Here is a 21,232-nt window from a genome sequence, read left to right as displayed (position 1 = left end):
GTCGAAGAATCATCCTTGTCACCACTGACCTGGCGCTTGTCTTTGGTAGCCTTGGTGTCACTCTCCTTGGTGTTCGTGGATATTATCTCGAACACAACCAGTGAGCCACCACAATCATCCATAGCGCACCTCTCATCGTATACCGTACTAGTCCACGTGTGGCATTTCTCGCAACAAACGAGGGTGGCGGCAGTCACATTCCCCTGTAGCAAAGGAGAGCCGTCGTTGGACATTGTGAGCTGAACTGACAGGCGGTGTTGTATTAAATATTGTAGTAAAGTCGTGCCAGGTGACGGTATAAGAGCGTAGTCGCTCAGACGAGTCTATTGGGAGGTCCGAGGGCCTTATATACCAATCTACCCAGAGTGATTCCAACTACTATCGCCGTCCGTCATCCAAAAATACGACGTTAAATCGCAATCCAGAATCCTCATGTCACCGCTTGACGTCCGTCGCCGTCGTGAGGATGTAACAGAAGCCCACCGACATCCCCCAACCCGTGCTCCTCCTACTTTTCGGTCTTCCTCCCGCCCTTGCTCTTTTTATCAGAGCTCTTAGCCCAGACTTCTTCTCGGAGGAGCTCTTGTCTGCAGGACATAGCTGGCACCTGCCATTCGCCAGTGGGGGACAGGTGGTGAAGTTGCCGCATTTAGAACATTTGCGCCCGCTTCCGAAGAGGGCGGCCGTGCCAGGTGAAGGTTCGCAGCGGGAGGACATTGTGACGTGCATCTGTGTGCGCGACAACGGTTTGTTTCATTTCTGGGTCTTTTCATTTCTGGGTCTAAATCAAGATTCGAAGACGGCTGTACGAGTACGTGTCTTCGTTACTGGGTAGTACATGTACTCGAAGGAAGATTGACTTGGCGTTGAGCCCCTTTATATCTTCGTGAGAATGGCCACTGGTACACCGATGTCCTTTAGTCATTCACTGGGAAGATGTCTTGATTCACAACTCCTTGCACTTTCAATGTTACTCCCTCAGATGACCGCCATGCTGATAGATAGTACAACCACGGTTTTACTCTTGCCGCCACGCGCCTAAATGCTTTACCTATTCGTCCATGATTTGTCTCGACATCTTCGTTGCTCTATTATCCTCCCCACGGTGTCTATAACCAGCGCTCTCTACTACATTCTCTTTACCTAACAGGAACATCCAGCTCTTGGCCCTCGAATTTGGGCAGCTCTGCCTCGATGTCCGCCCAGGTCTTGCTGCCGTCAGCAAGAGCCCGGATAGCCTCCACAATCTTGTCCTCCTCCGCGCGGACCTGGTTGGTCGAGTCGCGGTCACGCAGGGTCAGGGTGTTGTCCTGCAGGGTCTGGAAGTCGACAGTGATGCCGAGGGGCGTGCCGAGCTCGTCGTTACGGCTGTAGCGCTTGCCAATGCTGGCCGACGAGTCGTCGACGCGGCTGGAAACGCCAAGTTTTCGCAGGCGCTGCGAGAGCTTCTTAAGATGCGGCTTGAACTGCGCGTTGGAGGAAAGGGGCACGATGAGCACCTTTGTCGGGGCCACCATGGGGGGGAAGGACAGGACCTATGATAAGAAAGTCAGATGATGTGAGGGTTATAAAAGGAGTAAAGGATACTTACACCGCGCGCTTCGTCGCCACCCTCGGTGCCTCTGGTCCAGAAGTTGTGCTCGATGAGGGCGTACAGGATGCGGCCGATACCGAAGGATGGCTCGATGACGTTCGGGGTAAACTCGCGAGTAAACTCGGTCCTCTTGCGGAACTCGATCTTGATCGCCTCACTGGGGATCTCAACCTTGCCCTCACCAACACCCTCCACAGACAGGATGATCTTGCCATTGGCAGTGATCTCCTCGGCCAGCTTGGAGCGCTGCTCCTGCGAAGTAGCCAGCAGAGCGGTCTCCACCGTCTTGGCGTCCTTCTTGAAGAGCGGGCCGAACTTCTTCTTCTCAACATCAACCTGCCACTCCTCAATGACGATGGGCTCGTCAAGGCGCTGGCGCACGACCAGGGAAGCACCAGTCTTCTTGGCGTGGACGTTGAGATCGTAGGCGCTGCGGTCAGCGCAGCCGACACATTCGACCCAGCCGGAGGTTGTGAAAAGCTCGCAGTCCCAGCAGTCGCAGGCGTAGTGGGCCATCTCATTGGCCATGTGCTGGCGGAAGCGCATCTTGGACGTGTCGACGCCAATCTTGACCATGAAGAGGTGGATGCGCGCCAGGAAGTAGCCGAGGGTTTCGTTGTCGACGAGGCCAGACTTGACGGCCTCGCCAATCTTGACAGTCCTGGTGGTGGTCTTGCCGGACAGCTGGGTGTCGCGGTCGAGGAGAACAAGCTCGATATCCTCAATCTCGTTGAACCGGCTGTGCTTCTTGCCGCCCTGGGGATCGACAAAGTGCTCGATCTCGGCCATCAGGAACTCACGGACTCGCAGCAGGCCAGCGCGGGGGGAGATCTCGTTTCGGTACGACTTGCCAATGGAGGCAGAGGCGAAGGGCATGGAGGACTGGTTGAACTCGAGGAGCTTGGCAAAGTTGAGGAACTGGCCCTGGGCGGTCTCGGGCCGCAGGTAGCCAGGTAGGTTGCTGCTGGGGCCAATGGAGGTCTGGAACATGAGGTTGAAGGCAACGGGGTCGGAGGGGATCTCGCCGGTCTCGGGGTTCCGCAGGTCGTACTTCTTGATGAGCGCACCGAGCTCCGGGCCGTCGTAGTTGTCGATCCTGGCTAGCACCTCCTCGTACTCCTGGACCACGGCGTCGTCGAGCTTGACAGCCTCGGACTTGGCCTTCTTCTTCTTCTTCTTGGGGTCATCCTTCTCCTCCACCTTCTGGCCACGGGCCTCCTTGTCGCCCTTTAACCTAGCCTCGAGGACAGCCTCGACGAAGTGGTCGGCGCGCAGAATCTCGCCGTTCTTGGGGTCCTTGCACATCCAGTCGGCGAACTTGTCGACGTGGCCGCTAGTCTTGAGGACTTCGTGGGGGGTCAGGGCGGTGCAGTCGACCTCGAGCATGTCCTCCTCGAGGACGAAGTGTTTGCGCCAGAGGTCGGTGATGTTGGCCAGGAGACCGCAGCCGGGGGGCCCAAAGTCGTAGAGACCGCCGACGCCGCCATAGATCTCGAAGGACGGGGTGTAGAACATGCGGCGCCTCAGCATGGCATCGAGGATGGCCTTGTCGAGGGGCTGGCCCTTGAGGGTCGTTGCGGTCGAGGACATCTTGGACAGCTTGTGGTTCTTCGGTCGCTGGACTAGGGCCTTGTGCAAGTGGCTCGAGGACGAGAAGCAACGGGAGCGCGTCTTTGATAACGGCAGCGAGTGGAATGCGAGGCGAAGGCAGAGGTGACGATGTTGAGTCAGGAGGGAAACGCAGGGACGAGGCGGCTTCATCCACACAGATTCGATATGGCAGAGGAGATGCGCGTGAGTCACAAAAACTCGATGCGCACTGAGTCCTCTAGATAGTGGGGGAGGGGGAGGGGGCCAGACGGCACGGCGAGGGCTCACTCGATGGACTGGACCCTAAACTCTGCGATTGGGGGGGTTTCCAGGTTCTGCAGTGCCGTCACTGGGTGTGGAATTCCAGCGCCATTCTTCCTTTCGCCAGGGCAATAAGGCGCCAACAGGGCACCAAGCAACAGGGGGGGCTCATGCAACCAATTTTCCCCCAGGCCGGACAGGATTAACTCGATTCGCCGGGCTCCGAGTCAGAGGTACCTCTTAATTACCCCTCACTGCCCCTCTGCAGGTACGTACCACAGTGCATTGCATCGCCCCTGTGCCCCTCCATCGACAACCTTGCGAGCTGGCGGGGTTTTGGTTTCCGAAGGCCCCTCACCGGGTACTACCCTGGATTCTGAAACCCCCAGGCGCAACTGGGTAAAAAACTCGAAATCAACGATCGGGAGTTTGAGGGTTCATGGGTATGAAAAGAGAGAGAGAGAGACGCCCAGTGGTCTCTGGCTATCAGACAACAACTCAGCGGTATACAGATATATATAACAAGCTTGGAAGACTAGTACTGGGTAACAATCTGTCGACTTAGCCTTAACAAGAGGATGACTAGTACCATCATGTACTCCATAAAAGACATAGAAAGCCCATGATCCCTGCATCACTAGCGAGTGTACACATGTGCCCATGTCATTCATTGTTGTTGAAGAATGACGGATCCCATCGTCCCGTATTCATTTCGAAAGAAAATTATCCCAAAGAGAAAGATAAAAAAAAAAAAAAACTCCTGATCTCTGGCGGTGTTTGTGCCGCAACTTATGCAATGCTCGCTTCCAACTTGACTACTTTTGCTCATATCCAAATCAATTGCAACCCGTTTAATGGCCCGTCGGACTGGTGGGTCGACTGTCCTTCCTGAAGAACACGACGTGTTGTCGATTGGCGACGTACTCGCTGTCGGCATAGCCCAGAAGCTCCTCGATCTCATGGCTCTGGTGACCCATGATCCGGGTGATCTCGGCCGAGGCGTAGTTAACGAGGGCTCTGCCGACCTCCTCGGCATAGTCGCCGCGCATCTTGCCGTCGGGGCCAGGCGAAGCCAGTCGGTTGACCACGACCACGCGCACCGGCTCGTGCTGGGCAAAATTTCCTTCGACGTCGACGACGCCGACGGGAAGGAGGCCTGCCTTGCCAACCAGGGCGCGGTGGGCACCCTGATCAATGTAGATGGTTCCGTGGGGGTTGAGAGTGTGTAGTAGCCAAAAGTGGCGATCCCGAATGGGGTCACTTGAAGGCAGGAACCGGGTGTGCAGGGGAGGCCCGTCTGAAGCGCCAGAGGGCGCCATCAGATTTAATGATGTTGATGCAGCAACCAGTGACTCCTCGTCCGACTCGTCCTCCCCGGATGAGCCGGATGTCGACGTGTGGAGGTAGTTGAGAATGTTGAGGATATTACCTGGATTTGATGACCGGGTAATGATGACTGTGACGCCGGCCGAGGTGCCCAGTCTGGCGGCAATGATTTTGGTGCTCATGCCGCCGGTGCCGAGTGATGAGCCGGCACTTGACACTGGACGTGGGGTCAGCCTTGGCACACGTTGTTTGGGAGACGAAAGAAGAACATACCATCGGCGTGAATTTGAGAGATATCTGGCACAACCTCAATGGGTTGGGCATCAGGATTTGTCCGAGGATTCTTGTCATACAGGCAGTCTACGTCTGTCATGAGGAAGAGGTGATCGGCGTGGATCATAGCAGCGGTAATTGCCGAGAGGGTATCGTTGTCACCAAACTTGATTTCAGAAACAGCCAAGGTATCGTTCTCATTGACAATGGGGATGACGCCCATGTCCAAGAGCGAGTTGAATGTGTTTTGGGCATTGAGATACCTCGTCCGCTGGAAGAGTCGACCAATGTCAGGTCGGTGTAAGTCAGGGGGTGTTGCAGGGGGTTACATACGTCTGCGATATCATTCTTGGTGAGAAGAATCTGGGCAATTGGCTGATCCATGTGCTGGAAAAGGCCGTCCCAGAGACTCATGAGTCTGCATTGTCCAATTGCAGCTAGACCCTACAGAGTCCGGTTAGTCAAACTTTGTCGGTGGACGACATGTGAGGCGAAGGGGGATGCCTACCTGCAACTGAGCCAGGTGCTTTGGCCTCTTGTCGACGTCCATACGTCGGAGACCGACGCCAATAGCGCCAGACGAGACGATGACGACGCGGTGGCCAGTCTTCTGAAGCTTGACGGCAGTGTCGACGATGAGGGTCAGGATGGGCAGCAGAGGCTCATGCGTCTTTTCATCGACGATGGAGCTTGTGCCTGTCGAGGGAGAAATTCATGTTAGTATTTTCAGCAGCCAAATAGAGAACTCCATGGAGGGCTTACCCAGCTTAATGACGACCGTCAAGGGTCTTGGTTTCTTCATGTCGTCTGTTGGTTGAGAGATGGATATGGATCAGTAAGGGTATGATGTGGCGAAGGGGAAATGAGATGAAATCAGCAAAGACCAAGGCTCATTCCGCGGCAGAAGATACTGGAGAGATAAAAGAAGAATCGAGGAATCCAGAAAATCCAACAACGACGGGAATCGACGAGTATACATAAGTCGAGTCGAGTTGTACTTTGCGGATGTACCTCGCGTCTCCTTGTCCACGGTCCTTCTGACGGTGCTGTACCGCGGTGGAGCCCTGACATATGCTCGATGGCTTGCAGGCAGGCAGGGCGTACTCACCCTCCATCCTATTCGTCGTCTCACGCCAAGGAACGCGCGGTATTATTCTGGTTCGTCTGCTGTGCCCCGTCGCTGTGAGGACGGATGGGTTTTTCTCTGGGGAGAACCAGGTTGCTGAGGCATGTGTCTGGATGTGGTGGATGAAAGCGGCGACCCCATTAGTTGGCTGTTGGGACCGGCGTCATTTCCCGACAGCGGGCCCGCAATTCCTGAGGAATACTGACCCTTGGTTCGCTCACCGCCCGGAGATGTGCGGCAACCCCTGGTGGCAGAATTTTGCAGCATGGAGGCCACCAGCAGGGCCACCAGCAGGGCCACCAGCAGGGCCACCAGCAGGGCCTCAGCCTCTCAGCCAGGCACTATGGTGCTCCGTGCCGCCCTGCCCAGCCCAAGTCCAGCGCCAGCCAGGCGCCAGGCCAGCCACTACGTACCTGTAACCTGCCCAGGTGCCCTGGGGTGTGGTCACTGTGGTGCAGCCTCTGCAGCCTTTTCTGCCAGTCTCCGCCAGCCTTTGCCAGCCTCCAGGGCCAAGCCCGTCATCCTTGGACATACTCCCAAGCCGCTTGTGCCACTGGTGGCCGCACGACCGTCCATCCGTCCAACCGTCCTCCACCACTGCCTCCGCATGTGACGTGACGGCACACCAACAAGTCCACAAGTCCACAAGTCCACCGAAGCGTCCAAGCCCAGCCGCGAGGCCCTCCCCTGCCGCTATTCCGCCTTGGGCGACACCCGACGTCGATGACCTGAGTTTTACTCGACACTTCCTGCAGCAAGGTGACGAAAGCCGGCAGCTCAGCGTACCCGCATACGACCTCCCTCGTCACTTCTGTCACTTCGGCGCGCGCCTCGGTACATGACTGTCTGACAGAGAGACAGAGTGACGGACAGAGAGAGGCCTCATCGGTTCTGACCGCTTGAATCCTTGAATCACCAAAGTGCCAAACGCCCCTCCGTTCCTCCCCGTCCTTCCCCAGCTCTTCCCGTCCCTACCTTAGCGAGAGGGTTAGAGAGAGAGAGAGAGAGAGAGGAGAAGAAACTATGGCCTCCGCCGACAAGACGCCGCAGACGGGCGCCGTCCCCGCTCCCGTGCCCCCCGGCGCACCCAAGGAGCTGGTCAACGATCCCGCCCGCACCGGCTTCGACCCGCAGATAAAGTGGTGGATGAACTACTTCCGCATCCTGTCCGGCCAGATGACCCGCGAGGGCCAGTTCCACTACCGCGAGTGGCGCTACAAGGTCCACGAGGAGCGCGATTGCAACCGCTGCAATGAGTATCGCGACTGGCTGTTCCAGAATTCTCCCATCATCCGCTTCCTCTCCGAGAAGGTGGGCGACCTCAACGGCCGCCTCGACGCCAGCAACGTCGTCTGCCGCCGGTGCCCAGCCCGCCTCGACGAGTCCGGGGAGGTCCACCGCCAGTCGGGAGGGTTCAGCCCAGACCACGGCATCCTCCTGTGCGCCAACGAGGTGCGCGACCGCAAGCACCTCGAGGACACGCTAGCCCACGAGATGGTGCACGCGTGGGATCACTTGCGGTGGAACGTGGACTGGATGGGGGACAAGGACTTGAAGCATGCAGCATGCACAGAGGTTAGCAGTACTCGCATCTGATTACTATGCGTCATATATGCTGATAACAGCCGCAGATTCGCGCGTCAATGCTCAGTGGCGAGTGCCGCTGGACGCGGGAGGCCTTCACCAGGGGTCACTGGTCACTTACACAGCAGTTCCAAAACTGCGTGCGCAAGAGGGCCGTCCAGTCCGTCATGGCCCGGCCTAGGTGTAAGGATGAGGAGCAGGCCTCCAAGGTCGTGAATCAGGTTTGGGATTCATGTTTCTCGGACACAAGGCCGTTCGATGATGTCTACCGGTAGTACGACGGATGGCGATCTTCATCTTGTACAACACTTTGTAACATTCAGCCGGTCACCTTCATCTCACATACTCCACTACTAATGATCTTGACGATACCCAAAGACAATAATATTCGCTCTGCGTGTCCTTGTGCTATGAATCTGTTGAAGCCTGAAAGCATGGTACTGTATTCGCACAATAGCAAACCCATCCAACTCGCCTGATGACTCCTAATAAAATGCATGAAACCGGGCTTATCCTGTCCAATCCTTTCACCAGATTATTAAACCTCAACGCCACCATAAGAAAAAAAAAACCTCATTGTCGCCGGCTCTCTCAGGTAGTTACGACTTCTGCTCCCTATTCGTCGCTCGCTCACCCTTGACACAGTGCTTGAGGATCCACGGGTGTTCCTGAATATCCTCGAGAGGGATCCGCTTTGCAGGGTCAAGAACCAAAAGCTAATAGGTGTAAGCATGGATGAGGGTGAGACAATAATTGGGAAGGAGTGCATGGCGTACCTTCTTTATCAAATCAGCGGCCTCCGGGCTGACAAACTTGGGAATCGACATATCAGCGCGGGCGATCCTCCGCTGGGTCATGACGGGAGTATCCTCAAACGGCGCCTCGCCAACCAAAAACTCGTACGTCAAAACGCCAAGACTCCAGAGGTCGACCTTTTCGTCGTAGTAGTTGTCCGAGCTGCCGGGCTTGATCATTTCCGGCGGCAGGTAGTCGAGGGTGCCACACATGGTCTTGCGGCGGCTATTGGGTGCATGCACGCTCCACCCAAAATCGGAGATCTTGATCTCGTCGTGGATGCCCACCAGGATATTCTCTGGCTTGATGTCCCGGTGAATGACATGCTTGCGGTGCAAATACCGGAGGGCCGAGGCCATCTGCGCAATATAATGTGCCGCCTTCCACTCGGCAAATCGCCTCTCCTTGCGGAGGTGCTTGTACAGCTCACCCTTGGCGGCATATTCCAGGATCAGGAAGATGCGCTTGCTGTCGTGGAAGTGGCCGTAGAGCTTGAGGATATTGGGGTGCCGCAGGTTGCTCTGGATCTCGATCTCGCGGCGAACCTGCTTCTCGACGCCGCCGCCGGCCTGGAGCTCGTTCTTGTGCAGCACCTTGAGGCCGCAGATGAAACCGCTGGTGCGCTCCCTGGCGAGGTAGACGCGGCCAAACTTGCCCTTGCCCAGGGGGCGGCCAATCTCAAACCGCCCCAGGTGCCATTGCTTGGGGGGGCTAGGCTGCTCGGTGAGGGTTGCAGACTTGCGTTGCAGCTGCAGCCGCTCGTCCGTACCATCCTCGTCGGCTGACCGAGCTGCCGAGGACTGGGGGAGCGGTTTGCGAGGCGGAGAGGTTGGGTTGTTGGTCTTTCGCTGGGCAGCTTGCGAGGGAAGAGTCACCGATGCCACGGAATTGCTGGTCTGGGGCTGGAGAGCAACCTTGAACATGTTATGCCGGCTGCTGTTGTGAGAAGCTGCCGCGGCAGTCTAGATAAGGCCCCGTTTCAGCTTTGGGGTCCTCGAAAAAAACGGCGGAAATCGGATGAAGGGGACTGAGGACAAACCTTTGACTTTGAGTAGACCTTGGAGCTGGTGACATCGCCGTTGTCGTTCTCGTCTTGCACCGATAGGTGCTCGAGGCGAGTCTCTAAAGCGTGCCCTGCCATTGTCCAAGCCCGGTGGTGGTCGCAAGGCCTATTGATGCCCCCGGAAGAGACGGGGATTAGGTTTAGGCGGAGAGAGAGTTTAATGGGTGCGAGGGTAGCTTTTTTGAGGATGTTCGCAAGAGAGTCGTTGTGTGTATGGCATGCTCAGTGGTTTCGACTGCCGGAAGCTGGGGGCAGTTGTTGTGTGTCACTATCACCAGGGCAACGGGCCAGGGGGGTTGAGACCCAAACAGCAGCACAGAAACCAAGGCCGCGGCTGAGCAGCCACACTGAGTCGCATGCGCCACACCATTTGACAATGAACTGGTTGTGTCGATGTGGCTTGTAATTGGTGGCAGTTGAGCAGGGCGAACCGGCAGCATGGGTAAGGTAGGTGCAAACTGCGAGGTACTAGTAAGTATCTTCGTACCTTTGTACTGTGTACTTTGTGCCTGTTGAAAATGGCCTGACCATGTTTCAACGCCGCCTTGCCCTGAATACGAGATTGCGTCAATGTACAGAGAATGGAGCATTGGAATACTACCTTGTACGCAAGACAACCAATGTACCCAAGTACCACTACTCAGTACTCGTACCTTTTCTCGGCGGAACTCGCCGAGCTGTGGCGACAGGCAGGGGGACACTACCCAAATTGGCATCACCGGCAGCATTCTCCCGGAGACTTGCGAGCTGAGCGTTATTATTTAATTGCTACTATATTTGGTGGTATTCGTCGAGCGGAATATTTTGGTACGGTGCATGAAAAGAGGCAGCCAGTTGCGCCGGTGGGAATCTAGATTTTTCTTCCATGTTTAATCCTGGATGGCTTGGGAATGTGCTCAATAAGGTACCTAATATGGGATCTCGGTCTGCCTCCCGTAGTTCCGCCCCCCACTGGCTAAGCGCGGGGTATGACGTCCACAATCCAACTCGGTTTCAAACCTGCACCAGCAGTCCAGCACCAATCTGTCACGATCCACCACGACCCACTCGGGTTTTGGAACATGAGCTTTGGAACGCTGCCCGAGTAAGGCCAGCAGCACCGCGCATCCCCTGGTGGCGTTGACGACAGCCCTCCCCAGTATGGCCTCCTCCGACGCCCAGAGCCGCCTTCACCAGGCGCCGCGGATGAACCACATCTCGTCCCCCAACGAGCCCTTCCCAGGGCCCCAGGCCCTCTCAGCCGCCACCACCTCCCACACCCAGGGCCGCTTCCGCGTCTCAACGCGCAAGCTGCCCATCTCCAAGGCCGGCCCCATCGATGCCCTCACCGACCGCATCGGCATCCCCATGCCGGAGATGATCTTTGGCGACAATCTCGTCTCCATCGAACATCTCCCTTCGCGGTGGTCCCTCTCCTTCACGGCCGCCGACGCCCTCGACGCCGTCGACAAGACGGACCGCAACGTCCTCAAGGTCGCCTACGCCCGCGACTGGGAGAGCACCCGCGAGGACACCACCCAGAAGATCAAGGAGGTCGTCAAGCCCTACGACTGGAGCTACTCGACCACCTACGCGGGGACCCTGCACGCGCCCTCGGGCGACAAGGCCCTCGCCCCCGCCGACACGCCCATCCCCATCGACCTACTCAAGCGCCGCGACCCCATCCTGTTCTTCGACGAGGTCGTCCTCTACGAGAGCGAGCTCGACGACAACGGCATCTCCCTCTACACCGCCAAGCTGCGCGTCCACGAGAAGCGCATGCTGCTCCTCGTCCGCCTCTTCATGCGCCTCGACAACGTCATTGTGCGCATACGCGACACCCGCGTCTACGTCGACTTTGAGACGGAGGAGGTCATCCGCGAGTATACGGCCAAGGAGGCGAGCTTTGACCAGGTTAAGATGGTGCGGCACCCCCTCCCTTCCCCTCTTGGATGCCTTTCTTGTCTTGGGAGGAAAATATGCTGACTGTTTTGATATTTCTTAGGGTCTGCGCATGTCCGGGAGACTGCCGGACGACATCACCATCGCACTCCGTGACCCTAACGTCCTCGACCCTCTATTGACGGTTGTTGAACACAGGACGGAGGCGGTGAATCTTGCGACGTGACCAGGAACTGATGAGGTATGGTTGGGATGGATAGGATAACATCATAGGCACGGCGTACGGGATCTTTCACAGGGTTATGGTGAACCTACTTAGACGAGATAAGGCATAGATTCTCCTTGTTCATGAAAAGTAAAACGAGTAGGAAAAAAAATTCAAAATCAAAATCAGGCAGACCTCTGCAGGGGAGAGAGAGAGAGCTGGCTGAGCAGACTGAACCATTCAAAGGACATGACCATCGCCTAAAACACCGTTTCTCCATTGCACCATTGCTCACTGATCATCAACTCTTTCACCCCAGCCTGCAAACACCCCACTACCGCGCCCCAATCGGCGACTCGGGCTCCTCATTATCCTCGAAAGACATCTCCCAGCGGTCCACCTCCTCAAACTTCTTGGCGGCCTTCTTCAGCTCCTCGGTCGTAACAAACGGCTGGCCGGTACCCGCGTCAAACGTGTCGTCGGGGAGCGGCTCGAACGTGCTCTCCTCGACCTCGTTCTCCTCCCCCTCGCCCTCATTCTCCTTGTCGGAGGAGCGGCGTGAGTACGTCTTGCCAGCGCGGTGGGATGCGCTGCGCGTGTTGGAGGCAGGGACCTCCTTATCCATCCGCGCGGGTCCCGTGCTGCGGGCCCCGCGGGACGCGGAGCGGGTCGAAGCTGCACGGCTGTCATTTCTGCGCCGCGTGGACCGCGCATAGGACAGCTCGTCTTGGTCCTGGCCCAGACCAGATGTGTCGTACTCGATGTCAGCCTCCAGATCCCTGCGGTTCCTTTGCCGCCGCTGAGGCAGAAGATTGGCCAGGTCTGCCGTGGTCAGCGGGGGCGGTGATTCGCGGCGGGTGCGAGACCGCCCGCGGCGGCCCTTGGGACCCTTGGTCTGAGCGTAGTTGGGAGAATGGGTCAGGGACGGCGGGGAGGAGACATCGGAGAGATTGTCGCCCCGCAGGGGCTCTGTCACCGATGGTCTCCGCTTCCGCCTAGCCAGCCCGTGGATGTCTGGCCAGAAGTCGCCCTCGTCTTCCGATGCGCTGCTGGCAGGGGGCGCAGCAAAATCTGCCGGGCTAGGCGTGACGGGGCGCTCCATTCGGGGCCGTAGCATCCGAGGCGGCGAGGGGGACGACAGTTCTGACTCGCTGTCGCTGGCTTCTTCAGGCTGGGGCTCCTCGGTTCGCGACGTCTTCTCCGGGCGGTCGCTGGGTTCGGGGGCAACATCGCTTTTTCTTTTACGCGACCCCGACAGGATAGGCAGGGATGGCGAGGCCTCGCGCTCCTGCTGCTGCATGGACGCCCGCGTACGACGACGGTTGTTGATGGGCGTTGACTCGGCCTCTGGCGCGAAATCTTCTTCCTCCTCCTCCTCTTCCTCATTCTCCTCCCTCTCCGATTCGTCATCCTGGGCTGTCGTCGATGTGACATCTGGCCGGCTCTTGCGGCCAGTGCCCAGAATGCTGGGCTCACGAACGCGTCGCCTGAAGGCTCCAATATTGAAGGATGAACTCATGAGGGGCGTGTTGCCTCCCCTGCTGCTAGGTCGGATGGGAGGATCATTGCGGCCAATGAAGCTGGACTGACGCGAGCGAGAGCGTGGCTTCATGTGGCTGCCGTAGAGGGATGAGTTGTCCATGGAGCGGCCACTGCTGGGGGCCACACCGAGTTCAAAGCTATCATCCAGGTCGCCAAACATGTCGTCGCCCAGGTCAAGCCCAGTCGTGTCCCGGGGCTGGGGCGTCTCGGCGCGTCGCCCAATCTCGACCGAGTCGACCGTGTCATCGGCGGTGGTGGTGACGTCCTCGTTGGCGAGGCGGCCCAGGGCCGCATCGCGGCTCCGATTGGCAGCTTGGAGAGCTTCCTCATCTGTGGTGGTGTTGCGTGCGCCCATGGAGCGAGTTCTGCGCGCTGGTGCTCGAGTCTCGGGTTCCTTGTCGCGGTTGTCCTGTTGGGTAGGCTTGGCAGCCTGACGCGTTCGCTTCGGCCGAGGCATCGTGGGCGAGTGCTGTGGGTTGCGCTCAGAAGTAATTGTAGTAGAGGGTAAGTGAGTAATTGAATTCTCTGTTGGTTTTAGGGTATTCAAAACGTGAGTGTAGCCTGGATGCAGGTTGGGTTTGGTTGAAATGTTAGCTGGTGGTGGTGGGAGAAACAATTGGTGTTGGTGCTGAGACGCGTCGCGCGTCACAACTTGCAGCTTTTGGAGGGGCTCCACCCACAACTTTAACACGACCACACTTCCACCTAGTACTGAGGTAAGGTACGGATACATAGTAATCTGTAATACTTCGTAATACGAAGCTTCACGAATTTGTCTGTCCTATACTGACGACTGCGTCAAAACTCAATACCTGTGCAAATCTTTATACACTAGTAAGCTGTGCCCATGGAATGCTTCCCCTTCACCAAAGTAATTACCGGGGCACCATCTACATATATAGCAGCACGTTCTAGCTCTAACACTCAGCGTCACCACTTTCCTCTCTGCTCTTCTACTCTGCTCTTCTACTCTAATCATCGATTCTCATCGGCTGCATCATGGGTATTGTCGTGGACTCTCTACCCTCTATTCCGGCCTCGGACCCTCAGCCACAAGATCCGCGCCCTGTGACGGCTTGGGCACTCGCCGAGATCACTCTTTTGCGTCCAGTCAAAGTGCATCGCCTTCGAGGAACGGATGGCATGCAGCGTCTCCTTTTGCTCAATATTCAGGGTAGGAGGGGAAAAACAAGGTTTATCAACCTTTCACGACTACCAAACATCGATGGAGCTCTGATGTACATGTCTGGAACCCCTCCATAAGAGCCATGTTCGCACTGTAAAAAGAACGTGGGAGCCTTCAGTGGCTGCATTACCCATAGCCCAATTGCACGATCAGGGGCGTGCGCTAATTGTACATAGTCACCACGAGCCCATGCATGCGACCTATACAGTGAGTGCTCTATTCCGGAGTATCCGTTGGTATCAGTTCTGATTCTGTCTAAGGAGAAAGAGAAGAGCGTGAAGCAGCAGGACTCTGGTTCTTCTACCCGAACTATGGCGTCAATGTCTACGGAAGATTAGGGAAAAAATTCGTCCACAAGTTAAACAGGGATTAGGTGAATAGATCGAAAAAAGTATAACAAGGAGGCCTCTAGAACAGCAAGATGAACATACTCCTCGTTGGGGAGATTACTCCCCCGAACAATGGGAAGCAGTCCTTCTTTGTTGGGACATGTTTGTGGATATACAGATACAGAAAAGAAAAGAAAAGAAAAGGAAGCTCTCGAAGCTTCGGACAAGGAAGAGGGGCAGGGTTAGGTAGCTGGTTTTCTGTAACTATGTCTGTAAACTTTGCATGAGAAACACTCCTTTCTCTTCCCATATCATGAGTGTGTGTGTGCCTCACCCTTCAGCACGGGACTAGCAACAGCAGAAAAAATGGTTTTGTGGCAACTTAGTGGTATATTTGTCCCCCTATCGTACATTATTTTAGAGAGGTGTTCTTAAATGAGACCCCGGCTGTTCTATATTCCATGTCCAGCAATCCATACCCATCGTCTGTCCCAGGCGCCGGCTTTAGATGTTCCGATTTATCATGTTGATACAGTAATGTACACAAAAACAAAAAGAATCAAGGATTACGTCTGCACATAAACGCCATGCTTAGATGAGCGCCTGGCCCATGAACATGCTCTTCTTCACCTCGGCAATGACATCCTTCCTGTCGTCGTTGCCAGCCAGGACGATGCCGCGACCCCTTCGACCCATCCGCCCCGCGCGTCCTAGGCGGTGGATGAAGTCGATGGTCGTGTGGGGCACGTCGTAGAGGATGACGTGCCGGACGGCCAGGGTGTCGATGCCGCGCGAGGCCAGGTCCGTCACCACGAGGGCCTTGACGTTGCTGATGCGGTTCTCCTTGAACTTGGGCGCCTGGACCGTCAGCGCCTCGTTGGTCGTGAACGTCTCGAGGATCTCGCCGTGGCGCTTCTCGGGCGTGTCCCTGTGCAGCGCCTGCGCATCGATGCCCTTGGTGCGGAGGTACTTGGCCACCTCCTCCGTCTTCTCGCGCTCGTTGACAAAGACGATGATGCGGCGGACGTCGATCTCGCCCTTGACGGGGCCCTCGTGGGCGGCGGCCTCGCGGCCAATGGTGTAGATGGCGTCGGCGCAGGCCAGGTCCTTGTTGTTGCGGTAGGGCTCCCTGGAGACGTCGATGACGCCGAGCTGGACGCGTCGCGGGATGGCGTGGAGGTTGGGCGTCGTGATGCGGTGCATCTTGGGGTAGTTGGTCGCCAGGTAGTTGTTCATCTTGCGCGGGATGGTGGCCGAGCAGCAGATGAACTGCTTCAGGGATGGCATGGCGCGCTCGACGATGCTCGTGGTCACGGGCGCGAAGCTCCGGTCCAGGAGGGAGTCGGCCTCGTCCACCACGAGGTGGGAGACACGGGACAGGATGTTGGGATCCGAGTCGGCGATGGAGGCGATTAGATGGGGTGTCGCGATGACGACGTCCACACCGGAGAGACTGTACATGCCGCGCTGGATCTGCTGGGGCTTGAGGTCGGACGAGATCATCTCCGTCTTGAACTTGATAGCGTGAGATAGAGCCCTGGCCACGCGGCCGACCTGCGACACCAGCTCGGCGGTGGGGACCAGGATCATGACCTTGGGGCGGGCCATGGTGGGATGGGGCTCGTCAAACGCCCTCCCCTTGACCTTGACCTTACCCGACTCCTGTAGCGCCATCTCTTCCGCCTTGCGCTGATTCCAGGCCTTGATGTCGGGATCCTGGGCCTCGGCAATCTTGAGGGCGTTGACAGCCGGTAGCAGATACGCCAGCGTCTTGCCTGACCCCGTCTCGGCAGCCAGGAGAAACGACTGGACTCCGTCGGCACCCTTCTTCTGGTTCTCCCGTTGCGGGGCGGATTTACGCTGGCCAAGCAACGTGGGCATGGCTAGCCGCTGAATCGGGGTCGGCTTCACGTCGACGAGGCCCTTGAACACGTCGCCCAGCAGGGCCTCCTTGACGGCGGGCAAGAAGTCGAGCTGGTCAAAGGACTCGATGTTCGACATGCGGTCCTTGACTGCCATGCGCTTCCCGTACGAGACGGGGGCGAGGGCGCGCTGCATCTTCAGGGCCTTGCGCTCGTCACCAGCGCTGCCTCTCTTCCCCCTCGACTCCTTCGCTGCGGTGGGTTTGCGGGTCGGATCGACGTTGGCGACGGTGCGGTTCAGGCTTCCAAACGGGCCCTCGCGCGTGTGCCTTGAGCCGCCTCGAGCAGGAGAGCGACCCACGTGGTCAGCGAGGACCATGCGCGCTGGGCGCTCCTTGGGCGCTCGGCGCAGAGAGACGTATCGGACTCCGAGGCATGGCTGAGCGGGACGGATCGGGAGTGTGCGTTGGCCTAGGAGAGTGGTCCGGCACGACGAGCAGACTGGGGTCGACGCTATACGATGCATGTCGGGCGGTTGCCTGTGGGTGAAGACAATGTCGTCGTGGTCGTGTCGTTGCTCTTGACGCGTGCCATCCAAGCCGTCGACGTGAAGGGGCGTCGACTTTTTTTTAGGGTGGAGAACTCAGCCTAGATTTCCATGCTAGCAAGGGGGGGGGTACGTACCTACGACCCGCTATTTCCAACGACAACGCCTCCATCACGGAAGCTCTGCTCTCCATGTTATCTTCATTTCCATCTTTGATCATCTAAAAAGAGGCAATGAGGTTATCTTTTGCATCGATTTTGATGCTATATAGTATGAGTATCTTCCGAGACCTCGGGAACGTAAATTAACAGCCTCCTCCAGCACTCGCTTCCCCAACCATCGTCCTTGTCAAGCCAAGGACTCGAGATCTGAACCTACGTCGCAGCCACTACTACCCTTCTTATGCATTCCAACCGCTTCCTGACCCAAGAAACCCAGGAAACTTTATCCTACCGGGCCAGTTCTCAGACTGGCGCTCGTCTTGTCGGTTCTCGTGGTCTGCAAGCTGTTCACCCTCATGATCTAGGACTGATGGGGTCTGCACTAAACCCTCCCCTGGGGGACACTACCTTTTCGCCTGCCCAATCGCGACTGTTGGTGTCGCTTTGGGCACTCTCGGGGTTATCGAACACGGCCCCTCGTGGTTTCTTCTTCAAGCCAGGCTTTTGGCTTGCCGCAGCCTCTCCGCTCTTCGGTCTGGGCTCCTCCGCGATGGGACCGAGTGACACGGCTGATTTGGGGTCGAAACTGCTGCGCGACAGTCTGTCCTCGCTTCTTCCCCTAGATGCCGTGGGGCTTTCCGGGCTGAGCGATCCGGATGAGTGTTGAGCATCGCCTGCAAAGTCAACGGATGCTGTCCATCCCACATTGCGAGGCGAGGGCGGCGCGCTGTCGACCTGAACCTTGTCCTCCCCAAGGCTGGACTGGATCTTGCGCAGCGTATCTATCACGGAGCCGCGGTCCGAGGGGAACTTCTCGATCGTCGGGTCGTTGATGTCGACGTCGACGTCGTCGAGCGGGTACTCCCCCGACGACGATCTGGGTTGGCTCCGGGGGACTCTCAGGCCGAGCCCCTCGTGGTTCGCAGCGTCCCCCACGACGTGGTAATCTCCGAAGCTCTCGTGGGCGAAAAGAGGAGTCCCCGCTATGTCTTCAGACCTCCACGAGAACCCGCTGGAAGTGTCGGATTTATCCTGCAAAAGCGTCAACACGACAAAAAGCTCCGCCATCAGGTCTATAACAGGCAACTGTATCTCCTACCTCTTCAAGGCTCTCCGCAGTGTCTGCCACCTCGGCCGCCGTGTTGGCCACTTGCTCAATGGGCGTGGATGATCGACTGTCAATGTCGACCAGGCCAAGCTCGTTCAAGACCTTTCCGGGCACGGAGCGAGTCGCCTTGGGAGGGCCATTGCGGGGCACGCTCAGTAAGTTGTTCTTGTTGCCCATGCTGTCCGTTTCTATGCCGGGAGTTTATCAGGCCAACACTCTGAGAATGCAGGGTCAGGAAAACCTACCGACGGGGCTGTTCTCGTCGAGAACCCACGAGTCGCCCTCCCCGACTCTGAACTTGAACTGGTAGTCGTGGCCCGGCACGGCATGGATCTCGCACGTGTACTTATACTCGCCATCCGGGTCCTGCGTGTACTCCATCTCACGGGGCACCCACTGCGGTTCTGAGAAGGATCCGGCCAGGAACACTGGCGGGGTTGTCCCAGGCTTGCGGTACGTGATTGTCTGTGCTGCCATGTCAGGTACCGGGGAATTTCCTGCACCGTAGAGCGTCATCCTAGGCGGAGCAAGAGAAGCTGCCATGGCGGTGGGACTCGCGGTCCCTTTTGGTGAATATGTGATTCTCGTAGCGGTGGGTGCGGTCAAGTATACCGACTAGTGTCAGCTGGTCTCTGAGTGAGCTTCAGCCATGGAGTAGAATGGGGATGATGAGTGGGTGGTAGGTGATTGTACAGAAAGAAGGGCAGAAGCAAATCCCAGAGGCGAAAGCACACAAGGTATAAAGTCTCTGGGTCTTTGATCGAGGGGTTATGACGGCACGCAGTAACTGCTAAGGGAGAAGAGAAACGCAGGAGGGGTCCCCAGTGACACCAAACTTGAAAGTCTCACCCGGATTCAGCCGCAGACAGGCTTCAACGGACAGACTCGGCAGCGGCTAGGACGGAGGGGCAGCCAGTGGCAGTTAGCATCAGACCGATCAGGCACACGCCGGCCAGAACTGTGTGCGGTCTGGGCAGTACGGTCAATTGGGTTGGTGCTAGGAAGCCCGAGATGAGATCCGCCAAAGTCTGTTCGACCGCAGCGCCATACTGGTCATTCTTGCGTACTTGGGATGGCATCAATGTGGGAATTGTGGGAATCAGTGCGAATGGCGGCCTCTCACATGTTATCTCCTCTCCACCGTGGCAAAAGCCCATTTCCGGTCATTCACGTTGGATGTGACTGGGACGATGGAAGACGTTGGGCTGGACCAGTAAGTAGTACTAGTACGCATCGTCACAAGCTGTTCATGGTGGACCCAGGGGTCGAATAATAATCAAGTATGGTATCATTGTATTGAGGTTGCATATAGTATCTGAAATACTCGGATCAGATGTGCTTGTATATGTGATGGGTTAGTGCAGCCAGGATCGCAGAGTGGTGTCGATGAAACTGGGTTTGATGAAACTTGGCAAACAGCAGCTTCATCATCATTAATGCGCTGGTGATTCCGTGGCGTCCAACGGTCTGGGAACCCCCATTCATATCTCGCGTCTCGTGAATATTGTATCCGGGGGACGTTATGCGATCGCGTGGCCGGAAGCCACCCCCAGACAGCACTCCATCCATGTTAAGTGGCCCAGCCAGGCATCTTAGGTGCTTCCAAGAAGACGCCGCTGAGAGCGAGTTGACCGCATGGGGAAGGCGACGACACTATTGACCTGTGATGATGTGAGGTGACGTGGTCAGGATAATGGGTACAAAGGTCGGGAGGCCCTCCAACACTTGACGGAGGTGGTGATGTGTATTTGCATTGGCCAAGTAACACCTGTAGTCTGAACCTGAACCTGAACAGCCCCCGTACATCACCTACATCATGGCGACCCAGGTTGTCTCCCACCAGGACTGGCTCACGGCCAGGAAGAGCCTCCTCGAGAAGGAAAAGGAGCTCACTCGCCTCAACGACGCCATCAACGCGCAGCGCCGCGCCCTGCCCATGGTGCGGGTGGACAAGGAGTACACCTTCAAGGACAGCGCGGGCAAGACACGCACGCTGTCAGAACTCTTTGAAGGTAATGACCAGCTCATTGTCTACCACTTCATGTTCGACCCAGACGACGACGAGGGCTGCCGCGGCTGCTGCCACATCGGCGAGTCGCTCCCCGACGTGCGCCATCTGCGCCTCAAGAACACCAACCTCGCCTGCGTGTCGCGCGCGCCCGCCGACAAGCTCGAGGCCTTCAAGAGGCGCAACGGCTGGACCTTCCCCTGGTACTCGAGCGGCGACTCCGACTTCAACTACGACCTCCACGCCACGCTCGACGAGAAGGTCACGCCCATCGAGCTCAACTTCCGCACCAAGGACGAGCTGGAGAAGGCCGGCAAGACGTGGCCCCAGGGCGACGTCCCCGGGTACAGCGTCTTCTTCAAGAAGGATGGCAGCGTCTACCACACGTACTCAACCTTTCAGCGGGGCGGCGAGAAGTTCCTCCCGACCCTCGCCTTGCTGGACATGACGCCTCTGGGCAGGCAGATTGGCAAAGGGGGGCCGGCCGAGTTCAAGCTCAAGGACGAATATATCGAGCAGATCTGAGGGATAGTTAAATCGGGCTGTGACGGGAGGGATGCCATGGTGTATTTGGTGGGCTTGACGAAGTGCCATATGTGTTCTCTGCCTACCGACTTGTTTAATGGAAGTTGGAGTTTGACAGCTTGCAGTTGTGCTCATGACGTTGCTGAGGCCACAGTGTTGCCCCACTAAATTATTCCATCTCCAGAGCTCCCCACCCAAATCGCATCCAATCCATCCCACCACCATCGTCGCAGCAATCTCGTGTCACCCAAGAACTCACCTTCCCA

General features: G+C 57.2%; 9 protein-coding genes across 9 annotated transcripts; 3 read left to right on the top strand and 6 right to left on the bottom strand.

Moving 5' to 3' along the window:
* Window positions 1-1,139: 1,139 nt before the first annotated feature.
* On the bottom strand, window positions 1,140-3,184 carry GRS1 (glycine--tRNA ligase; the record flags this gene model as incomplete). The annotated part of the gene is made up of 2 exons (XM_083190318.1): window positions 1,140-1,535; window positions 1,592-3,184. The coding sequence occupies 2 exons, from the start codon at window positions 3,182-3,184 to the stop codon at window positions 1,140-1,142; spliced, it is 1,989 nt and encodes a 662-aa protein (XP_083054177.1).
* A 1,112-nt stretch (window positions 3,185-4,296) lies between these two features.
* On the bottom strand, window positions 4,297-5,846 carry PRO1 (glutamate 5-kinase; the record flags this gene model as incomplete). Its single annotated transcript, XM_083190317.1, has 5 exons — window positions 4,297-4,988; window positions 5,045-5,315; window positions 5,378-5,488; window positions 5,553-5,740; window positions 5,807-5,846. The coding sequence occupies 5 exons, from the start codon at window positions 5,844-5,846 to the stop codon at window positions 4,297-4,299; spliced, it is 1,302 nt and encodes a 433-aa protein (XP_083054176.1).
* Window positions 5,847-7,193: 1,347 nt separating this feature from the next.
* On the top strand, window positions 7,194-8,029 carry ATP23 (peptidase M76 family-domain-containing protein; the record flags this gene model as incomplete). Its single annotated transcript, XM_083190316.1, has 2 exons — window positions 7,194-7,745; window positions 7,802-8,029. 2 exons carry the CDS (start codon window positions 7,194-7,196, stop codon window positions 8,027-8,029), a joined length of 780 nt encoding a protein of 259 aa, XP_083054175.1.
* A 324-nt stretch (window positions 8,030-8,353) lies between these two features.
* IPL1 (aurora kinase) lies at window positions 8,354-9,690 on the bottom strand (the record flags this gene model as incomplete). The annotated part of the gene is made up of 3 exons (XM_083190315.1): window positions 8,354-8,470; window positions 8,531-9,511; window positions 9,589-9,690. 3 exons carry the CDS (start codon window positions 9,688-9,690, stop codon window positions 8,354-8,356), a joined length of 1,200 nt encoding a protein of 399 aa, XP_083054174.1.
* A 1,062-nt stretch (window positions 9,691-10,752) lies between these two features.
* Window positions 10,753-11,719, top strand: TIP41 (TIP41-like family-domain-containing protein; the record flags this gene model as incomplete). The annotated part of the gene is made up of 2 exons (XM_083190314.1): window positions 10,753-11,514; window positions 11,597-11,719. 2 exons carry the CDS (start codon window positions 10,753-10,755, stop codon window positions 11,717-11,719), a joined length of 885 nt encoding a protein of 294 aa, XP_083054173.1.
* A 313-nt stretch (window positions 11,720-12,032) lies between these two features.
* Window positions 12,033-13,697, bottom strand: ACO1O0_000817 (uncharacterized protein; the record flags this gene model as incomplete). The annotated part of the gene is made up of 1 exon (XM_083190313.1): window positions 12,033-13,697. One exon carries the CDS (start codon window positions 13,695-13,697, stop codon window positions 12,033-12,035), a length of 1,665 nt encoding a protein of 554 aa, XP_083054172.1.
* Window positions 13,698-15,346: 1,649 nt separating this feature from the next.
* Window positions 15,347-17,143, bottom strand: MRH4 (RNA helicase; the record flags this gene model as incomplete). Its single annotated transcript, XM_083190312.1, has 2 exons — window positions 15,347-17,088; window positions 17,137-17,143. The coding sequence occupies 2 exons, from the start codon at window positions 17,141-17,143 to the stop codon at window positions 15,347-15,349; spliced, it is 1,749 nt and encodes a 582-aa protein (XP_083054171.1).
* Window positions 17,144-17,679: 536 nt separating this feature from the next.
* On the bottom strand, window positions 17,680-18,976 carry ACO1O0_000815 (ATP-dependent RNA helicase domain-containing protein; the record flags this gene model as incomplete). Its single annotated transcript, XM_083190311.1, has 3 exons — window positions 17,680-18,357; window positions 18,425-18,621; window positions 18,679-18,976. 3 exons carry the CDS (start codon window positions 18,974-18,976, stop codon window positions 17,680-17,682), a joined length of 1,173 nt encoding a protein of 390 aa, XP_083054170.1.
* Window positions 18,977-20,249: 1,273 nt separating this feature from the next.
* On the top strand, window positions 20,250-20,966 carry ACO1O0_000814 (DUF899 domain-containing protein; the record flags this gene model as incomplete). Its single annotated transcript, XM_083190310.1, has 1 exon — window positions 20,250-20,966. One exon carries the CDS (start codon window positions 20,250-20,252, stop codon window positions 20,964-20,966), a length of 717 nt encoding a protein of 238 aa, XP_083054169.1.
* Between the last annotated feature and the right edge of the window lie 266 nt (window positions 20,967-21,232).

This window comes from Amphichorda felina (genome assembly GCF_050947745.1).
Source record: "Amphichorda felina strain 45539 chromosome Unknown scaffold_1, whole genome shotgun sequence".
NCBI classification, from domain to species: domain Eukaryota; kingdom Fungi; phylum Ascomycota; class Sordariomycetes; order Hypocreales; family Bionectriaceae; genus Amphichorda; species Amphichorda felina.
The sequence above is the reverse complement of the archived record's forward strand: the minus strand, read 5'-3'. Positions and strand labels throughout refer to the sequence as shown.